We start from the raw sequence: 19,233 nt of genomic DNA, 5'->3' as shown, positions 1-19,233 counted from the left end.
ATATCCCACTGTAGTTTTGATTTGCATTTCTCTAATAATTAGTGACGTTAAGCATCTTTTCATGTGCCTGTTAGCCATCTGTATGTCTCCTTTGGAGAAATGTCTATTTAGGTCTTCTGCCCATTTTTTAACCAGTTTTTTTTTTTATATTGAGTTGTATAAGCTGTTTATATATTTTGGTATTAAACCCTTATTGGTTACATCATTTGCAAGTATTTTCAGGTCAAGCATATTCTAATTGAATAATGCTGTTATTGAGATTGCCCTCTTCCAAGAAAAAACACAGATTATGTGTGTAATGTATGTTCTTTTTTTTTTTTGCGGTACGCGGGCCTCTCACTGTTGTGGCTTCTCCTGTTGCGGAGCACAGGCTCCAGACGCGCAGGCTCAGTGGCCATGGCTCATGGGCCCAGCCGCTCCACGGCATGCGGGATTCTTCCCGGACCGGGGCACGAACCCGTGTCCCCTGCATCGGCAGGAGGACGCTCAACCACTGTGCCACCAGGGAAGCCCAGTAATGTATGTTCTTAATGCTCCCCATCCCAAATTAAGAAGGCAGGTAAATATAAGCCATTATTACTTTCAACTAAACCTCATTAAAAACTGCCAAAATATACAGACTAATAAAATTGACTGGAGGGGGCGGTGCAGCCCAGTAGCAATTGCTTACATAATTTAGTGTAAAATTTATTTGTATACAAATCAAATTTAAAAAATGAAATATGCAATCAATGAGAAAATACAGTGGTGGTATTTTATAGCTGACGTTATGGTTCTCATGATAAGCTTCAGAGAGAAAATCCCAGCTCCACACGTAACCCCATCACTTAATTTCCTTGACCTCAGTTTTCTTACCTATAAGATGGAGATGATACCACCCACCCTTTAGCCCTTTGGTTCTTTGAACATTACTTTCATCTCTGATGGAATTTCAACTGACAATGACTGCTAAAACTTCAAAGGTAGGTTTTCCTAAATGTAAATGATTGTATAATTAAAGAGGCACACAGCAAGGCATGAGTTACAGGCACATAATGACCCAGGTTAGGGTTCCAACGTCTCCATTTATTGTCCATGCAGCTCAGCGTAAGCTCCTTCACTTTGGATTCTGTTTCCGCTTCTGGGGATACCACTCATCTTGTAGGGCTATGTGTGGTATTTAAAATAAGGAAGTGTGGAAAAGAATCTAACAGAGAGTTCAGCACATACAGATGCTCAAATGCTGAGTCCATTTTCTTCTATTCTTGGTCCTGACCTCACTGTTAAGTAATTACCTGTTGACACACTAATGTGCAAAAAATATTAATAAGAATTAGCATGTGTAGATATCTTATAATTGGCATTAATATGCCTTCAACTACCCCTCAAAACAATTTTGTGAGGTGGGGTGACAGATGCTAATGTTATCTTTCAGATAAGCTAATACTTCGGAAGACTTGTTAACCTGTTAGAAAGCAAGCATTGATTAGGCAGCAGGGCCGATGCTGAAACTCAAGTCTGAGTTTAAATCTTTTGTTCTTTATTTTTTCCTGTCAAAGAACAATGGTTTATATAGAAACCTGAGATCAATTCCATTACAAACTGAAGAATCCATCTGCAACGTGAATAACTTCCCCTGAAATTTTGTAATTTTAAATGTTCAGAAAATAAGGTTAAGCATAAAGCTCCCTATTTCATTTGTTTTCTCCTTGAAATGATAACAACTTGATGGTTAAGATAGGCCTGATTTTGAATCATGGTGATCTTGGATTCTGGGCCTAATTCTGTTGCTAACTTTGATGTCCGAAATTAGTAAAGTCAGTTCACTGCTAATTACCTTCTGTTACTTCATCTACACAATGAAAGGAGGGAAAAAGTGAGGAGTTGAACTCAACCTGAAATCCTTTTCAGCTCAAAAATACTATTTTTCTTAGTGTTTACTGAGTGTCACTATGTGTCTAAAATGGGAAAGGAATAAAATAATGCAGAGGTTCTCAACTGGGGGTGATTTTGCCCTCAATGTCTGGAGACATTTCTGGTTGCCACAACTTAGGGGGGTGGGGAGAGAAGGGAGCTACTGGCATCTAGTTGGTAGAGGCCAAGAATGCTGCTAAATATCCTACAACGCATAGGAAAACTCTTCTCCCCCCCAGAACAAAGAATTATCTGGCCCAAAATGTCAACAGTACCAAGTTTGAGCAACCCTGAAATATAGTCACTGACTAAAAGGGCTTATAATCTAGAAAGGTAAGACTGATCTACAAATATATCTGAGATCTAAGAATCAGAATCAGAATGTTATTGGCCAGATACCCTTGAAAGTATATACATGAAAGGGGGGTAAAATATGATCTTTACTATAAAATGATGTCACACTTAGGTTGAGGAATAAATGGAATTTCAGTGGTTTCATAATAGAAATCAGTACATGACTACAGGTAACATCATAACATTTTAACTGGTGAATGAGAAACAATTTTTGTGCTCATTTTTGAAGGAATATGTAGAAAAAAGAAAGGCTAAAATAATATGTGAATTTACACTGGACATTACACAACTTTTTAATGTTATTTGATATATTATTAATTAAAACCATGTATCAAGAAATTTTTGATACACACAGGGCAGGGTAAATCATGAAAGTTCAAATCCCTCCTGTTCAAAACTTCTATACACAGAGATTTGTTGCACTGAGTGTGATGGCATTTATTTCAATCACTGCAATTACATGATTGAGAAATAAGCTACCACCAAACAGTCTGAGAGATTTTCTACACTTAATCACGGAATAATCCTATCCCACCCTAAACTGAGATCCTATAAATAACTATCCATCAAAATAATACTTTACTCTGTGATTCTCTAACTTGAGTGTGCAACAGAATCACCTGAAGTCCATGTTAAAAATACAGATTCTTATGACTCAATCTGATTTTCATTTGGTAGGGTTGGTGTGGGCCTTTGAAATCTGAATTTATACTGAGCACCCCAGGTAATCCTAATGCAGGCAGCCTGCAGAATAAACCCTGGGAAACACCGATGCTATACCGTCTGAAAAGCAACCTACGGGGATGGAAGAAACATGTACAAAACAACCAATCCTTTAGTGCTCTATAGTTAGATGCAGAATACTGCCAACAGCTAGCCTGAAAAAAGAAATTCAATTTCTTCACCTATTTGATTCCAAGTTCTACTGAAATGCCTGTATTTGAGCTGCCTTGAAATATTTAAGAAAACTTTAAGAATTATATGCCAAAAATCTATTTGTAATCTCTAGACGGTAGTTTTTGAATACTTAACTACATTTTTTAGGAAGATGATATTTCTTTTCTCCATAGCACATAAAACATCTTCTTGATTCTATAACAGAATGAAAAATTCATCCATCGTCCGCCTGCCGATGCAGGGGACACGGGTTCGTGCCCCAGTCCCAGAAGATCCCACATGCCGTGGAGCGGCTGGGACCGTGAGCCATGGCCGCTGAGCCTGCGCGTCCGGAGCCTGTGCTCCGCAACGGGAGAGGCCACAACAGTGAGAGGCCCGCATACCGCAAAAAAAAAAAAAAAAAAATTCATCCATCACTGACATCAAACACTAAACACCAGACAATTTATTTATGTTTATTAGTTATCCTTTGACTGACTGAAATAAATGAATGACTGTATAGACGAATGTATGTGTATGTATGTCTAATCAACATATATGCCTAGACACAAAAATTTACTTTCACAACAGTTAAAAGGAATAATTTCTTAAACACTGTAAAAGCTTTATTTCAAGAAATACCAACTCAAGAATATTATCTTATCTTTCTCTTTCTAAGATAACTTCCTGCCATAGATCTCATCCCCTCTCAAAGTCGCAGCAGTTCACTTGTGTGACTCAGTAATTCCAGTTCTAACATCTCACCTGCACTCTAGTTCCCCATATTCCCAAACATCAATAAAGCAAAATACCACAAATTCAAAACAGCTGCTAACATGAAAACACACACAAAATTAAATGTATTATTCTTTTCCATTTAACCAGTGGTAATGTAGTTCAATGTGAATTGTGCTAGGAATCTTACACTATTTTCAATTGTTTCTCTTTATACCAGAGCCAATCTAGCACATCCGTGATTTAACCCTTGCAAATGTCTATAAGAATTACTGTTTCCTCTTTATTGCCCTGCCAACCACCCAAGTCTGCCCTCCCAGCACCCTATACCAAGATGCATACAAAAGTCCACTTAGATGATCTGTTTGTCTCTAAATGTTCTTCTTTTCATCTGTTCTTCTTTCAAAAACATTTTTATCAAATCATATGCCTTCTCAAAAATGTGTATTACCTCTCAATTGACAACTGATAAAATCCAAAACACTTTATCCCACCTGAGAGGCTCTTAAAATCTGGTATTATCCCTTAGCACCTTGTAAGTACTAGCCATTGTGCTAGGGGTTTTGAATAAGAAATATTAATACAGCCCTCACAACCTTGAGAATTATCACTCTCTCATTTAGACAGGGAAACTAAAATTAAGAGAGGTTAAGCACTTCCCCAAAGCCACAAAAGTAAGAGATGATAGACTTGGGCTTAAAACATACGTCTGTCTTGTTCCAAACTTATATCCAGAGTACAATGCTGATTTCCTAAAATGAAATATGCATTTTGCATTTCATACTTCCACTTTCTTCATTAATTAAAGGAAAAGGGAACCTACATTTATTGCATACTACAAGGGACTGTACATGTGCTACCTCACTCTAATCTCAAAACAACCAATAAAAAATTCATTATAATTAAATATTTACCTGTGTAGAAATCAAAGTTTAGAGACGTTAAGAAACTTTCCCCATGCTACAGGGCAAAAGTAGTAGGCAGAGCTGTATTTGATCTACTTTCTGAAGCCATGCTCTTTCCAAATCTGTGTGATACCTCATATTTCTCTAAACTTAATTTTGCCTTTTCCCAAATCCTTTAAGACAGGTGTTGGTAAACTTTATCTGTACAGGGTCTGATAATAAATATTTTAGGCTTCGTGGGGCCTACAGTCTCTGCTGTAACTACTTGAATCTGCCTCTGGGACATGAAAACAGCCATGAATAAGGGTAAACAAAGGAGAGTGACTTGTTCCAGTCGAGCTGTATGTACAAAGCAGGCGGAGGCCAGACTGTCCAGCGATGTGGTTTGCCAGTTTCTGCTCGAAGACATTCTAGTCTCTGGTACAGACTCACTAAACTCTTTTTCACCTCTATGATTTTGGTTTGATATTCTCTCTAATGTGAACACTTTCCCAATCCTCACTTGTATTTATCCTAACTCAGCTTGTCCTTCGAGTTCCCGTTACTCCTCTACGATGCCATTCAGGCTACTCAGACAGCAAACTCTCACTCTTAAGCCATGCAGCAATATCAAGAGTTCAACACTGAAATTTCTGTGGCTGTCTCAGGCAACTGATTATCTCAAGTGGGCTCAAAATAGGAAAATGGCTCATACATCTATATTGGGTATAAGATCAACAGAGACTGCATATTACATATTCAATGGTTAATTCATCTAACTCATAAAATATAGTCTGAAATCTCTAAGATAATTTTAATTTTACATGAGCAAAAATATATATATATATTTCTTCCTCTTACCTTGAATACTGCTTCATGTAATTAAAACACTTTCATTATGAGAACAGTAGAATGATAAACTGAGTAGATGCTTACTGGAATAGGAAGTAGCGTCCATCTTTCCAACTTTAACTGGAGAACCAATGCTTTTCATCTCTAGACCAACTTCATTCCAAATTGGTTCCAGTTTTTTACAATGGCCACACCATGGTGCATAAAACTTGTTTGAAAAAAAAAGAGAGAGAGAAAACCACTAAGATACTGTGCTACTTTGGGTATCAATCTTAATTTTAAAAGAATCTTTTTGACTAAATGATTGGATAATAATCTATTTTAGACAAAAAGTCTAAATATAATTTTTAAAGTGGTTTCAAAATAAAAGAACACACATATACACAAACTAGACAGGTCATCTCCTAGGATATACCTCAACACTGATCCTACTTTAAGTTTAAATGACTACTGATACGTATTTAAAGTAGATGATTTACAGTAAAGCATCTTTGCTCCCAAGTATGTCCATGTTATATATAAAATTAAACCACCAAATACACTTCATATATCATATGCACACCCCTTAAGTGTTAATGATAAAATTTATTTCTATTACAAAAATTCCAACACAGTAGGCGCCTCTGCTGTTCTAAGCGTAACCACTGGTAAGACGTGGGGAATCATCAGGATGACTGGTTTGGTACAGTCACAAGTCAGGCTGATGAAACTAAAACCCTAGTTCTTTCTTCTTCAGAATCACCAGATGGCTGGGCCTCCAGTGAAATAGTGTAACAAACTGCTTGTTGTACTTTTATGAAACAAGATTTCTCTCTCTTTTAATATTACACTATGGAAATGTTCAAACATATACAAAAGGAAAACAGACAGAATTAAACAAGGGACCTTCACGCCTCATTGCCTGGCTTCAATAACTGTCAGCTCTGCCATTCTCATTCCATCTCTTTTGCTGCCACTCTACTTTTTCACTGAGGCATGTCAAATTGAATCCCAAACATCATAAGGTTTAAATACATTCAAAGCATCCAAGTGAGGAAAGGAAGATGAAAATCTGATTTTGTTCACTACTAAGATGAAAATATGATTTTGACTGCCAAGTGATATTAATATACTCAATCTCTTGGTTAATATGAAAAAATAAAGAGTGAATTCTGTAATAAAATCATACCATAATCTCCCTCAGACATAATCCACAAGTGGACCTCATTGAATTTCATCATTCCCCTGCCAAGGAATCCTAAGGCTTTGAGGTTCACTTAAATATAAAAACCCAAATGGTACTACCTGAGCAAACAAAGTGGGTAATATACATTAGTACTGTCTATTACATATTGGGGTGAAGAGAATGCAAAATAACACTTAAAATGGTAGGGGCGGTTACTTAGTACAAAAAGTTTACATACTCACATCTACAAGCCAAATGTCATCTTTTCGATTTTCTTTAAATCTAAAAAACAAAAACAAGAAAACAAATCTTTGATTGTAGGTTTCCACTTTACAACTGAATAGTACAGGTAAAGATAATAAATTGATAAATATAGGAGCATAGAACAAATTCTTTCAAAAAATTTTTATTTTTACTGAGAGACCTCTAGATCTTATCCATTAAACATCTTAATAAAAGCAGAGAAATGATAATAAGGAGTAAAGAGTCAAAAAAAAATTAAAGTGGGACTTTGTAGAAACACAGACAGAAAAATGCTTTAGCTTGTAGCCCCTCTACTCCACTTATACCTGTGCATTACAGAGCAGGCCTGAGGGGTTAGCCTTAGAAAGGTCTGCTTGCAGGACTGGTCCCTGGGTGGCATCTGGGAAGGGTGGTTCACTGGTCTCCCGCTGTACAATGTGGTTTTGTGATGAACAGCTACTTTCCTTCAGGAAGTCTGGAATTTTGGTAATGGCTAGGCAGAGGGGTGCTTGCATGGCCAATCCCCAATAAGAATTCCTGGGCAGAGTCTCTAATGAGGTTCCTTGGTAGGTAGCATTTCCCACTTGTGGTTGCAACTCCTGATGAAGAAATTAAGCATGTGCTGTGTGACTCTACTGAGAGGACTCTTGGGAACTTGTTCCTGGTTTTCCCTGGAATTCGCCCCACGCGCACTTTCCCTTTGCTGATTTTGCTTTGTGTTCTCTCACTGTAACAAATCACGGCTCTGACTTCCACGACAGGCTCAGTCCTCTGAGTGTTCCTGGTCAATCAGTGAAGCTGGGGGTCCTTTGGGGAGCCCTGACACAATACTCTACAAAGAATTGTCCTAAAACACAGTCCTGATCGTGTTACTCTTATTTGACATTTTCTAGGTCCCTTCCCACCACCTACAAAAAAAGTACAAATTGCTACACTACTCTGGCTCCAACTTACCTTCCCACTCAAATATTTAAGCACCCAATCAAATATATATGATTATATATTTGAGTATATAATCATACTCAAATATGAGTATGATTTCCAATCAGACTATGGTACTTACCACAGCTAAATTCACAATGTTTGACTTTCTACATTCTTTCATATTCAAATCCTATCCAGCCAAAAGCACTGCTAACTCTGTAATGCCTTCCTAAATTCCTCAGAGCTAGAAACGATCTCTCCATATCATCTTTACCCTCTTTATGATTTTCATCAATTTCCACACGTTGTAGTTACTTACATATTATCCAACCATAGATACACTACGCGAGAAGGAGTGTATTTGTTTCATCTCCTAGTGCCTTGCACAGTGATCTATATTCAATTTGTACTAGATGAGTGACAGTTGTTCTCTGTGGGGATATTTTAATAAGATTCTTAACCCTATAGGTAAGACAAAGAGAACATATCCCCATATCATAGCTGTTAGGTCCAAAGGTGTTCACATCTACACAACTGCAACACAGTCTGCTGTGTACCATGGACAAGGACAGCGCCCTTAATCAATCCCCCAAATATTTTGGCTTGGCTCCCCTTGTGGTTTATAGTAAAAAATTCTATTTTATATTCATCTCGTGGGGCTACCCAGGAAAGTGTCACGGCCACCTTAAGCAAGCTGTTGAACCAGAGCCCTCTAATTGATGGTCATTATTCTTGAGGTCTTTGTAGACAAAACCCCATGCTCTGCACGCAGCGGCCAATGTTGGAGTCTGCCGTCCCCCCCTCCTTGATGTTTAACAGCCATCCTCCTCTCCCACCAATTTGAGTCTTTGGGAAGGAGTCGAAGGATACAGAAGTCCCTTACAGGGCCCCACATGGAGTGGAAAGTGTCATAATTGTAGAAGGGCATACGATTAAAGGAAGGGGCAGACAGCGTGTTCGCACATGCAGGGTTAATGAGAAGTACCGGACTGGGGAACTGCTGCCTTTAGCCCCCAGGCCGCTTGCCTGAGCTGTGTAATCCAGGCCGTGGTAATCTTGTCCCCTCCCATCCGCTGATTAAACCTGTTCTTTAACTGTTCATTAAAATGCTCAACACCCCTATGGATTAGGGGTGATACGGAAAGTCCACTGTATGCCCCATGACTGAGCTCACTGATGTGTAGCTTGGACTGCAAATCCAGGGCTGTTACCAGATACAGTGCTCTCAGGGAACCTGAATAGGAAACAAATGTCGTCCTATAGGGCCTGAGAGTGTGGCCCGAGTCAGTGGAATGCGTGGGGATGGCTAGACGACGTGTCAGCTGCAGTCAGGATCCGGGGGATACTATGGGTGGGATGAGGTGCCTAATGTGTTCTATCTGCTGAGAACGCCCTGGCCCAACGTGAAGTAATGTGTTCCTGGGTAGTTATGTTTAGCCTTGACCAGGGTCTGACAAGCGGGACGGCTTTTTCATGCTGGTTCAGTCTTCCCACAGCAGTGGCAGTCTGTGCATGCCAGCTCAACCTACAACGGTGTCTGAATTTCCAAGGGCCATCCTCTTGTGGGTCCAGGAGGAGGCAATTAGCTGCACATCTGCTTGCTCTGGGGTGGAGAGCAATTCAGTTCCTGTGTTCGGCTGACAAGCACGGGATGCTCATTGGTCGTTTCCCTTTGTCAGCACAGGGCCCTTCCTGGTGAGCAACCACGGAGGGAACAAAACACTTAGTAGGGGCAGAACCAATCGTCATCCCAGTGTCCCATCCTCACAGGGGGTCTGCTTTATATGCCACACAACCAATGGCCGAGCCATTTGCCAGAGCCCAGCGAGTGGGTGAGCACACGGCAGGGCCTATGTGCGAGGGCTGGAGCAAGGAGCGGGGGGACAGCAGGACAGATCTGTCTTCCACACTGCATGAAGCTGCCCTTTGTGCAGAGGTCCTTTACCACGCTTGGGAAGGACAGGTCTCTTTCAGGTTGGAAGTGGGCTGCACCCAGTTCTGTCCCAGGAGGAGCCATCAGTGAACCAGGCCCACAGGTGGCACGGGAGGTCTCTATGTCTGGGTCCCCCCGGGCCAGAGGAGGCAGTGGCTCCTTGGGTGTTACTCCTGGGAGGTGGAGGGACACTCGGGAGACCTTTTCACTGAATTGTGAGACTCCAGCTGAGCTCCTGGAGGTGCCGTTCCTAGTTCATGAGATTCCAAAGCTATCGTTCTTCAGCAACATGCTTAGAATATCTGCTCGTGTGTCTACTACCACACTCGTCCACCAAGGGCCAACAGGCCAGCAACTGCCTCTCAAAAGCTATGTATCTTTCAGCCAACTTGGGGGGCTTACCAGGTCTGTGCTGGTTTGTGATGTCGTCCTTCTGCCACAGGCTCCCATCAGTGAACTGAGAGGTTGCTGAGATGTGTAACTCAAATGGCAGATGCGGACCAGTGAGACCCAGGAGAAGGGAAGCCTGGTGGCCAGCCTAAGGGCCTCTAGAGTATCCTGTTGGTTGGTGCCCAGCTAAAAGGCAGTGGCCTTTCTAGTACCTGATAGATGGGTGCCAGATCCCTGCACGAGTTATGTGACAACATCAGTAGCCCAATAAGCCCATCAATCCCTGAGCCTTTTTTATTTTGGGGGTCAGAAAGGGCCAAGAGTTTGGTAATGATCTCCTAGAATGAGATGTTGTACTGCTTCCCAGATCACCCCCCAGGAATCTCAGTTGTTACACTTTGTCGGTATTAACAGCCCAGCCATGTTGCCACCTGTAAGTCATCATGGTGTCAGGTCCTTGTTGGACAGTGACCATGTCTGGGCAATCTAGGAGCTGGTATCAATATAGTGGAAGGTCTGTGCTCCCTCTAGGAGTTTTTCCAGGTCATGGCCTACCTACTGAGAGCAGACAGGCAGGGAATTTAGATAAGCATAGGATATTAAAGGTGTGTTGAATCCATTCCAAATGAAGGAAATTGATCCTTGTCAGCCCAGTGAAGACACATGCTGGCACGTGACATCATTAATGCCACAGACCAAGCTCCCTCTAGTAGCATCTTCCTGATGTCAGGTACCACCATGGTACTGAGCCACCTGTCATCAATGTGGAGTCTCCAGGTACCCAAGGCCTTGTGCACAGGCCAGAAGGGGGTCGGGGGGTGGGGATGGGGGGCTCCTGAATAGAAAAAGGCTCACAGAGCACTCTGGCTTCCTTCAGCTCAGTTATTTCTTTTACTCACCAGGCAGCCAACACCGTTCTGGGGAGACAATGGCACTGAGAGCTGAAGGTCGGGTAGGTTCAGTCTTCCAGTGCTGCAGGAAGATGGCCTGAAGTGCAGCAATCCCCACTGGGGCTTGGGGACCAAGGCCAGCAGGAGTGCACACAGCTAACACATCTGTGCCAGGTAGCAGGCTGACGAGTAGGGGCCCAAAAGCACTCAGCCAGGACCGGGCCTGGGCAAGTGTGCTGGCACTGGTCATCACAGACCCAAAACCTGAGGGCATTATGCGTACCCTCCTCCTCCTGGTAGCAGGGGTTGTAGGCATCACACTCACCTGTATACCGATATCCAAAAGGCCCAAGACGTGCAGTTCTCCTCCACCTCCCCAATGAACTCTGACCTTGGCAGCCCCTGCCCCCGGGGAGAGAGAGGCCTCAACCGAACACCCTGTCAAGGTCTGGGTAAAGGTTTTGGGACTCTCTGACTTGTCTCCAGACCTACTAGGCAGGATGGTGGGTGTAATTCTAATAGCCACAGGGCTGTCATCATGCTGACCTTTGAAAAAGCCCATCAGACCCCTCACAGGTTGGTACCTGGCCATGAGGTCCTTGGTAAGGAGCCTATCAGTCTTCTCCTTTGAGACCCCATCACTGAGCAACCTCACTCAGAGCTTCTGGAAAGGCTCTTGCATGGGTCATCCCAGAGAGGGCACCCAGTTCCCATTTACTGTTACTCTGTGCTGGTCAACCTTTGTGCTCTTCATGGTGGCTTTTTCCATGTCCAGAAATTTGTCAGTTAAGGCTTGGATTGTGTCACAGCCTGACTGACCTGACTTCATGAGGAGGCTTAACTGGGTCCAGTAACAAACAGGAACAGAAAGGACAAACCTAGAACTCTGAGTCTGGTTAACAGTCTCATTACTCACTGTTCCTAATCCCTCCCCACAGGCCCAGGAGACCATCAGGAGGCCTCCAGGGCCACTTGAGCCTCTGTGAAGGTGGGTCACATGTGTTCTTCAGTCACTGGAAATTCGCTACAGATGGGCCAAAACCGTTAGTCCACGTAGCACCCAGCCGAGGAAGGTTAGGGTCTTGGGCATCCGCACCTGCCTATCCCTGCTTCTTCCTCCTCCTTAAGCAAAGTCACGCTGCTGGGGCGTTCTTAAGGATCAGGTCTAGAGACACACCCTTCCAGGCACCATGAAGTTTAACAAAATCACCTCTGTGTTAACAACGGTTTCCCTGAGAATCAAAGTGCCCATAAGCAATCCACTAGGGTGCCCCAATACCCATTAGCAAGGCTGCTGAGTGCCCCATGGGATCTCTGGGCTTTCCGCTCTTCCAGAGCAGGACTGTGCTCAACTGACCACCCTGCTGCTGTACCAATTCTGTCGTGTACAGGTGGTTAATTAGGACAACAAGCCAAACTGAAAGTCACAATCAAGACTTTATTCACTTACTATGACAGTGCAAGCCAAGAGGCAGAGAACACAGGTGCCAGCTCCTCAGTGTTCCATTTTTCTGAGTGGAACTGGAAGAGGCGAGGCGGCAGGCGAATGCAGCACAGTCGGAGACATTCACCTCACTGCTGAGCAGCCCTGAACCAAAGGTTCCTGCCTCTCTCAGGACCCATGGGCAGAGGGAGGGAGAAGGGAAAGGACAGGAGTGGAAGGGTACTGAGTCCAAGTGGAGGAAAGTGCCTCAGCCACACCCCTCAATAAGGAGTTTCCCAGAGGAGGTTTTCCTAAGAAATGCCTTAGGTGAGGCCCCCAACAAGGAGGCCTTCACAAGAGGCAACTGGGCTAAGAATGAAGACACGCACATGAGCACGGCTGCCCTGGGGGCCTGAGTCTATGACTACAACTCCCACCAGAGACTGCAGTGCATTGGCTGTGCCCCAAATCTGGTGTGGGGAGGGCAGCTTCCCGCTGGAGGCCTGCCAGGAAAAGCCTTGTAATCGCCTATGGTCAGGCCTGAAAGATCAATCACGCACAGGATTTTGGTCTGAAGCAGCACTCCTCACCTACCATAAGCAAGGCCTTGTGATCAATGCTGTGTGGTTACCAAATTCCAGCCCCCACTCAGTAGGGACTAAGGCCAAAAGACTTAACAAATGTACAGGTAAAATGGTAAGATAAAAGAGTTTGCCAATTTTTTATTCTTATAACTGTTCATAAAACTCTTGAGCACAATCCCATTTCATACATATATAGCACTTAGGGCAACTCCTGGAACAAAACTGGTGCTCCATCAGCATTGGTCATTACTGTCTCTGTTATTAAAAGATTACATTCACACTTCACAGTACATTCGAAACTAATATAATATTGTAAATCAACTATACTTAAAAAAAAAATCTACCTCCATACAGAATTAGCGGATTATGTAGTGTAGATTAAGTGCTCAATAAAACAAGTGTTATTTAAAAAAATATTAGATTCATACAAATATTCAGATAACGTAACAGTTGGAAGAAGTGAAGATACTATTTTAAAAAATATATACTCACGATTCATCTAAATCTTCTACATATCCTTTAGAGAAAGCCATATCAAGTAAAAAAACTGAAAAAAAAGAAAGACAAAATGTATACAGTATAATAAATGCTGATTTATCTTTTGGCTTATATGCTTATGCACCTATAAAATGTTTTTGGTTTTTTACAGCCTACCAAAAAACTCATCATTCATCCATCCCAGGGCACAAATGATGCAAAAGCATAAGTACTGTATTTCACCTGTTTAATAAATATTTACGACCGTATGGTGACAGCAAGTTCTATGTAGGCTAGTAAATCTGAGACACTGAATTTCTCTTTAAATATATGTTTATTTGCATCCTATTTTTCCTTTTTACCATTCCATCTTTTTGGAGTAGAGATGAAAATTGTTCTTCTATATTTCTTTTTCTCTAGTAGCAATTATCTTCTCAGTATAAAGTTCAAACGCCATTCAAAATACCGTTCCCCCCGCCCCCAAATTGATAGAAACAAAATTGAGCTACGCTCCTAATACTAATTACAGAACAGTGCCTGGCACGTAGAGGGAACTAAACGGCTGCTCTGTAAGTGGACACACTGAGGTGAGAACCAGGGTACCCGATGCCGGCCGGAGAATGAGAAAGGCCAACACGCCCGCAGGTCACTTCTCACATCGCACAGCCCCCAGAGGCCCGACCAGGACCCGTCCTTGAACCTCCCTCTCTTGGCCCCCGCGTGGGTAAAGATTCTTCAGATGTGACAAGACTCAGAACCTAAAGGCAAAGCAGGTTTGGCCACCAGCTGGTAAGGCAGCATCCTTGACACCCATCGACGGAAATCAGCGCTCCTGAAACTTCCTGCCGCACCGAGAACGGAAGCAAACGGAAGGCGCAGATGCCCAGCGAAGCTGCGCCGGGGAAGGACCCTAAGGCGTCCGCTCAGTCTCGGGACCCAGGACCCGGAGGGCATCTCGGTGGCCCCGCAGGCCTCTCCCCACCCCGGGCCAAGGCCCTACCAGGCCCCCGCAGCCGATCCCATCGGGGGAGGGTCCCCACGCCCCCCCGCATCGCCCCGCGCGGCCTTTACCTGTGGCACAGAGCCGCAGGGCGGCCCCGCGTCTCCGAGCTGCCATGCTCGCCGCAGGGGAACTGCAAGAGCCGACTCCGCGGAGCTGAGAGAAAGAGACACCGGCGGCCGCCGCCTGCGCTCCCGGAAAGGGAAGCCGGCCGGCCTGGGCGCGGAAGGGAAGCTCGGCGGGGGCGGGGCAGGCCGGCCTCCGCTACCCTCCCAGGACCCCTCCAACCTCCGCCTCTGAGCATGCGCGGAACTACGGCGCCTGCGCAGAACTGGGACGCCTGCGCGGTCGCATCCTCAAAGCCTCTGATCCGGGGATCGTGGGAATCTAGTGTAGGGGCGCTTTCCTGTGGGGGCGGAGTGTTGCGTGGGTGTGCGTGGGGGTCGGGGGGCGTTTCCGTGAAGTTAAACGCCTGCTGGACTTGGAGCGGAAGCTGAGGGAGACTGGCAACGCTTGAGGCTGAAGCCTGCCGTCTCTTTCACCTGCTGCTCTTGAGCAGTTAGCAATCAAATTCGTGGAAGAGGTGGGTGTTAGCAGTGGGTAGAAAGATGGAAGTCTCTGGGTGCTGCGTGATCTTACATATGTCTCCAGAATGAATTTGGAATTTTCTTTGGCCCTGTTTGCAAAATGCGATGTCTGTCTCATTTTGCTCCATGAATGCGTTTTTGCAGAGTCCCCTTTAAAAAAGTGTTTCTCTTGAAGCCTGAAAACATGAAGCTGATCATGGGACTTTTTTTTTGATGATTTGTTTCAGTTTCCTGATTTTTGAAATAAGTAAAATACTTACCATAAAATATTTATATTACTATCTGTTTTTCTGCATAACAAAAGTAATTTATAAAAGCGGTCTAGTTTTATACGGTAGTGACTGCTGCGGGAACTACATCTGACAACATGAAACTTTTATAGGAGGAGAAATACCAGAGGATTTAGATTAAGTCAATTATTGAACGTGTGTTATGAGAACAGAAATGGATTATGATGTCAGCCCATTCACCGTAGGTTCAAAATTCCATCAGGCAGAAAGCTCATAAAACACTGCTATTCCTAATGACTAGAAGATTAAGTTATAATCTGATTGAGAGCAAACCCTAGGTTTCATCCCTTTTATGCATACAGCATAGTAGCCAGTGCAGGCATTCAGCAGATTCAAATACGTATATTTTTAAATTGAGCATCTAGTTTATTCTAAAAGTTTAACATATGTAAATATTTAATCCTCACGAAAGTTCTCAAAGAAGTAGTGTAAATGAGGACCAAGGGGCTCAGAAGCCAATTTGGTTAATAATTTAAAATGATGGAGTTGCCATTTGAAACAAAGTCCCAGACTCCAGAGCTGGAATTTTTTCTGTAACAGGACATTACCTCTCAGGATTTCTTTCTGCCCTGGAATTTTCTCCCTCTTTCTTGCTTGTCTCCTTTTTCAGTCATCCTATTTTGGCTAATGGTACAAATGTTTGACCAATTTCCCTGGAAGTTATGCTAGGTATTTCCCTACTTAATATTTTCCATATTCAACTGCTCACCACATCTTGTGTGTTGCTTTTATTGACTAAATCTCTCTTCAATCTGTCCCCATTTTCTTCATCTCTGTTATCCCCAGGTCAGGGTCTCATCTTCTCTTGCTTGGATAATTGAAATAGCCTCCTAATTGGGCTCCTAGCCTCTAGTTTCCACTCTTAAGGCACTCTGTGTGTCACTTCCTAAATGGATGTTTCAGAAATACAATTCAGAACTTTAATATAAAATCAGATTACTTTGTAAAAACTTTGTAAAAGGAAATATATTTTTTTAGAATTTTCATCACAGCTTAAATTAGCAGGTGGAGCACAACAAAACCACTCTTGACCCAGGCCTGTGCTTCCCAATAGCATAACCACTAGCCACATATGGCTACTGAGCTCTTGAAATATGGCTAGTGTGATGCAGTTACTGAATACTAGTTTTATTTAATTTCGATAAACTTAAATTGATACTTGATTCAGTTACTGGAAAATGTTTAAGTATGGCTGGAAAAACCTAAAAGTACACTGGACTTTGAAGACAGTAAAAAAAGAATGTAATGTTTCTCATTATCTTGATTATGTCGAAATTATAATATTTGAGGTATGAGATCATAAAATGTATTAAACTTAATTTAACCTGTTTCTTTTTATTTTTCAATGAGACTACTAGAAAATTTAAAACTACATATGTGGCTTGCATTGTATTTCCATCGCACACTACTGACCTAGACAACTTGAAAATAATCAGAATAGAGCATTGATCTGAAAATGGTCCAAAAAAACCAAACTTTTTAAAGGTTTTTGTATAGAAAACAGGCTAATTTTACAAATGCTAAAACTTGTGTTTAGTAAGTTCATAGTACAATATGGAATACATTTTTAATTAAAAATGTGTGTTTTTCCTGATTATCTGTCTCCAGTGGTGATGAATTTCTTTGACATTTAGAAGGTTCTGTATTAAATATGACATGTTTTTAGGAACCCTTTCAAATGAACTACATATTATACATATATATGCCTTGTGTGTTATACATACACATCCTAACCAAAAGGCATGTACAAGGATGTCTATAGCAGGTCTATTTGTAATTGTAAAAAACTGAACAACTCAAATGTCTAATAGCAGAATGGATACTATAGCAATGTGCTATGTAGCAATAGAGAATGAATTAACTTTTGTGGAGGGAACTCCATTGATGCATCTCATGAACAAAATGTTGAGCAAAAGTAGGAAACCAAAGAAAGGTACTCACTACATGATATGATTTGAGCTTAAAGCTCAAAAACCAGCAAATTAATCAAGTGTGTTAAAAGTCAGGGGTACAGCTAATGTTTTGTTTCTTGATCTGAGTGCTGTTACACAGATGTGTTTACTTTGTGAAAATGCATTGAGCTCTGCCCTTATGGTTCATGTACTTTTCTGTATATAGACTCTAACAATAAAAGTTTAAAAATAAGAATAAAACTATATTTTTTTTAAATGGAAAGATCATTGTACAGCATTAAAGCAATGCTTCTCATACATACTAAGCATCAGTTACCTGGAGAGCCTGATCAAACACAGTTTCCAACCACTCGTTACAGAATCTGAGTCAGTAGTTCCGAATTTGTATTTCTCATAAGTTCCTGGGTGATGCTGTTGCTTCTGGTCTGCAGATCTCATTTAGTGGTGTTGAGGGGAAATAAATTCAGAAAATACTATTAATTTTTAGATTGATTTATGTAACATATATGAGGAAAAAAACTAGAAAAAATTACATTTTATAGTTGTTTCTTGATGTTGTTTAATGGTTTTATTGTTAATTTTAAATGACAATTTTAAAAAGTTTTATTTTTAAATGTCTCAGTTTTAACTTCTAATATGGGAAATACTGTTAGATACAACCCGCATTTTTTAAAAAAAGGTCTTTGGGGTCCTTGGTATATTTTTAAGAATATATAGAGGTCCTGAGACCAAAAGTTTGAAAACAAAGTAGACATTTATAGAACTCTACATTCAACAAGCAGGGAATGTATACACATGGAAAAAGTAAGAGAAAATCATATACCTAGTGTATCATAAAGTAAGTTTCAACAGACTGAAAAAAAATTATTACGAATATATTCTTTGACCACAACACAATTAGTTTATAAATCTATAACAAAAGAAAATATTACCCAAATCTAGAAATTTAAAAACACAAATAACATGTTTGAAAATGATAGGAACTAAAATATACTTAGAACTAAACAAGAAAGGAAAATATGCTTATTAAAATTGTAGGATGCAGGAAAATTTGTACATTTACAGAAATTTATAGACGTAAATGTTCTTTTATGTTAGAATGAAAATTAGTGAAATAAATATTCTCTTTAAGAAGTGGGAGAAACAACAGAAAAAGAAGGCTCAAAAGATAAAAGACATTCATTTTATTTTATTGTGCTAGGAACTGTTCTATGGGCTGAGAACATAGAATTGAACAAAGTGGACTCTAGTGAAGTTTATTTCCTAGTGGGTTATAAGAGTTATCACTTATGATACATATCTAGTCAGGCTGTGTTCTAAATGCTTTAAACCTTAACTCATTTAGAGAGATAGGGAAAAAAGATAGAGTAGAGAGACTCAAAGAAGTCCTAAAGTGTGTTTTTTGAAGCAATCGATAAAACGGGTACATTTCTTGTTATAGTGAATCCAGAAATAGAGAAGACATGAAAGAGGATGAAGAAATGAAAATACATCGAAAGTATTCAGAAATCACCAGGATACAGGCTGAATCATACTTCAGACCTGGGGAAGTGGAAGTCATTTTAATCTTGGACCAGTTAAAGTAAGACAGCTCCTTCATTCATCCCATTCTTATTCCCTACATACCAAGTTTTGAAGAGTCAAGGCCCAGTTAGCTAGCTTGGAAAGGCAAAAAGAGAGAAGGTAAATCAAGACCCTCTATCCCACTGCAAGTTTCCAGCCTACAACAGTCTCTTGGAGGGGAAGGAGAAAACGTTGCCATTATTGATTATTCAATAAACTAATTAATAATAGTAGGACCAAAAGAGGGGCATAAATAT

At 41.5% G+C, this 19,233-nt stretch overlaps 1 protein-coding gene across 2 annotated transcripts in view; it reads right to left on the bottom strand.

Moving 5' to 3' along the window:
* TMX3 (thioredoxin related transmembrane protein 3) overlaps window positions 1-14,804 on the bottom strand; it is a 44,300-nt gene extending 29,496 nt beyond the window's left edge. Inside the window, exons 1-4 of one of the 2 annotated variants that reach the window (XM_082853579.1) lie at window positions 14,695-14,804; window positions 13,639-13,693; window positions 7,002-7,041; window positions 5,679-5,802 (exon numbers count right to left, since the gene is read on the bottom strand). In XM_082853579.1, the coding sequence (XP_082709705.1) occupies window positions 5,679-5,802; window positions 7,002-7,041; window positions 13,639-13,693; window positions 14,695-14,740 (265 nt within the window). In that variant the 5' untranslated portion in view covers window positions 14,741-14,804. Of the gene's footprint in view, window positions 1-5,678; window positions 5,803-7,001; window positions 7,042-13,638; window positions 13,694-14,694 lie in introns of those variants that run through there. The other variant, XM_082853580.1, reaches the window with a different exon arrangement.
* Between the last annotated feature and the right edge of the window lie 4,429 nt (window positions 14,805-19,233).

Source organism: Leucopleurus acutus (genome assembly GCF_964270905.1).
Source record: "Leucopleurus acutus genome assembly, chromosome: 13".
NCBI classification, from domain to species: Eukaryota; Metazoa; Chordata; class Mammalia; order Artiodactyla; family Delphinidae; genus Leucopleurus; species Leucopleurus acutus.
This window is presented reverse-complemented; position numbering and strand designations above follow the sequence as displayed.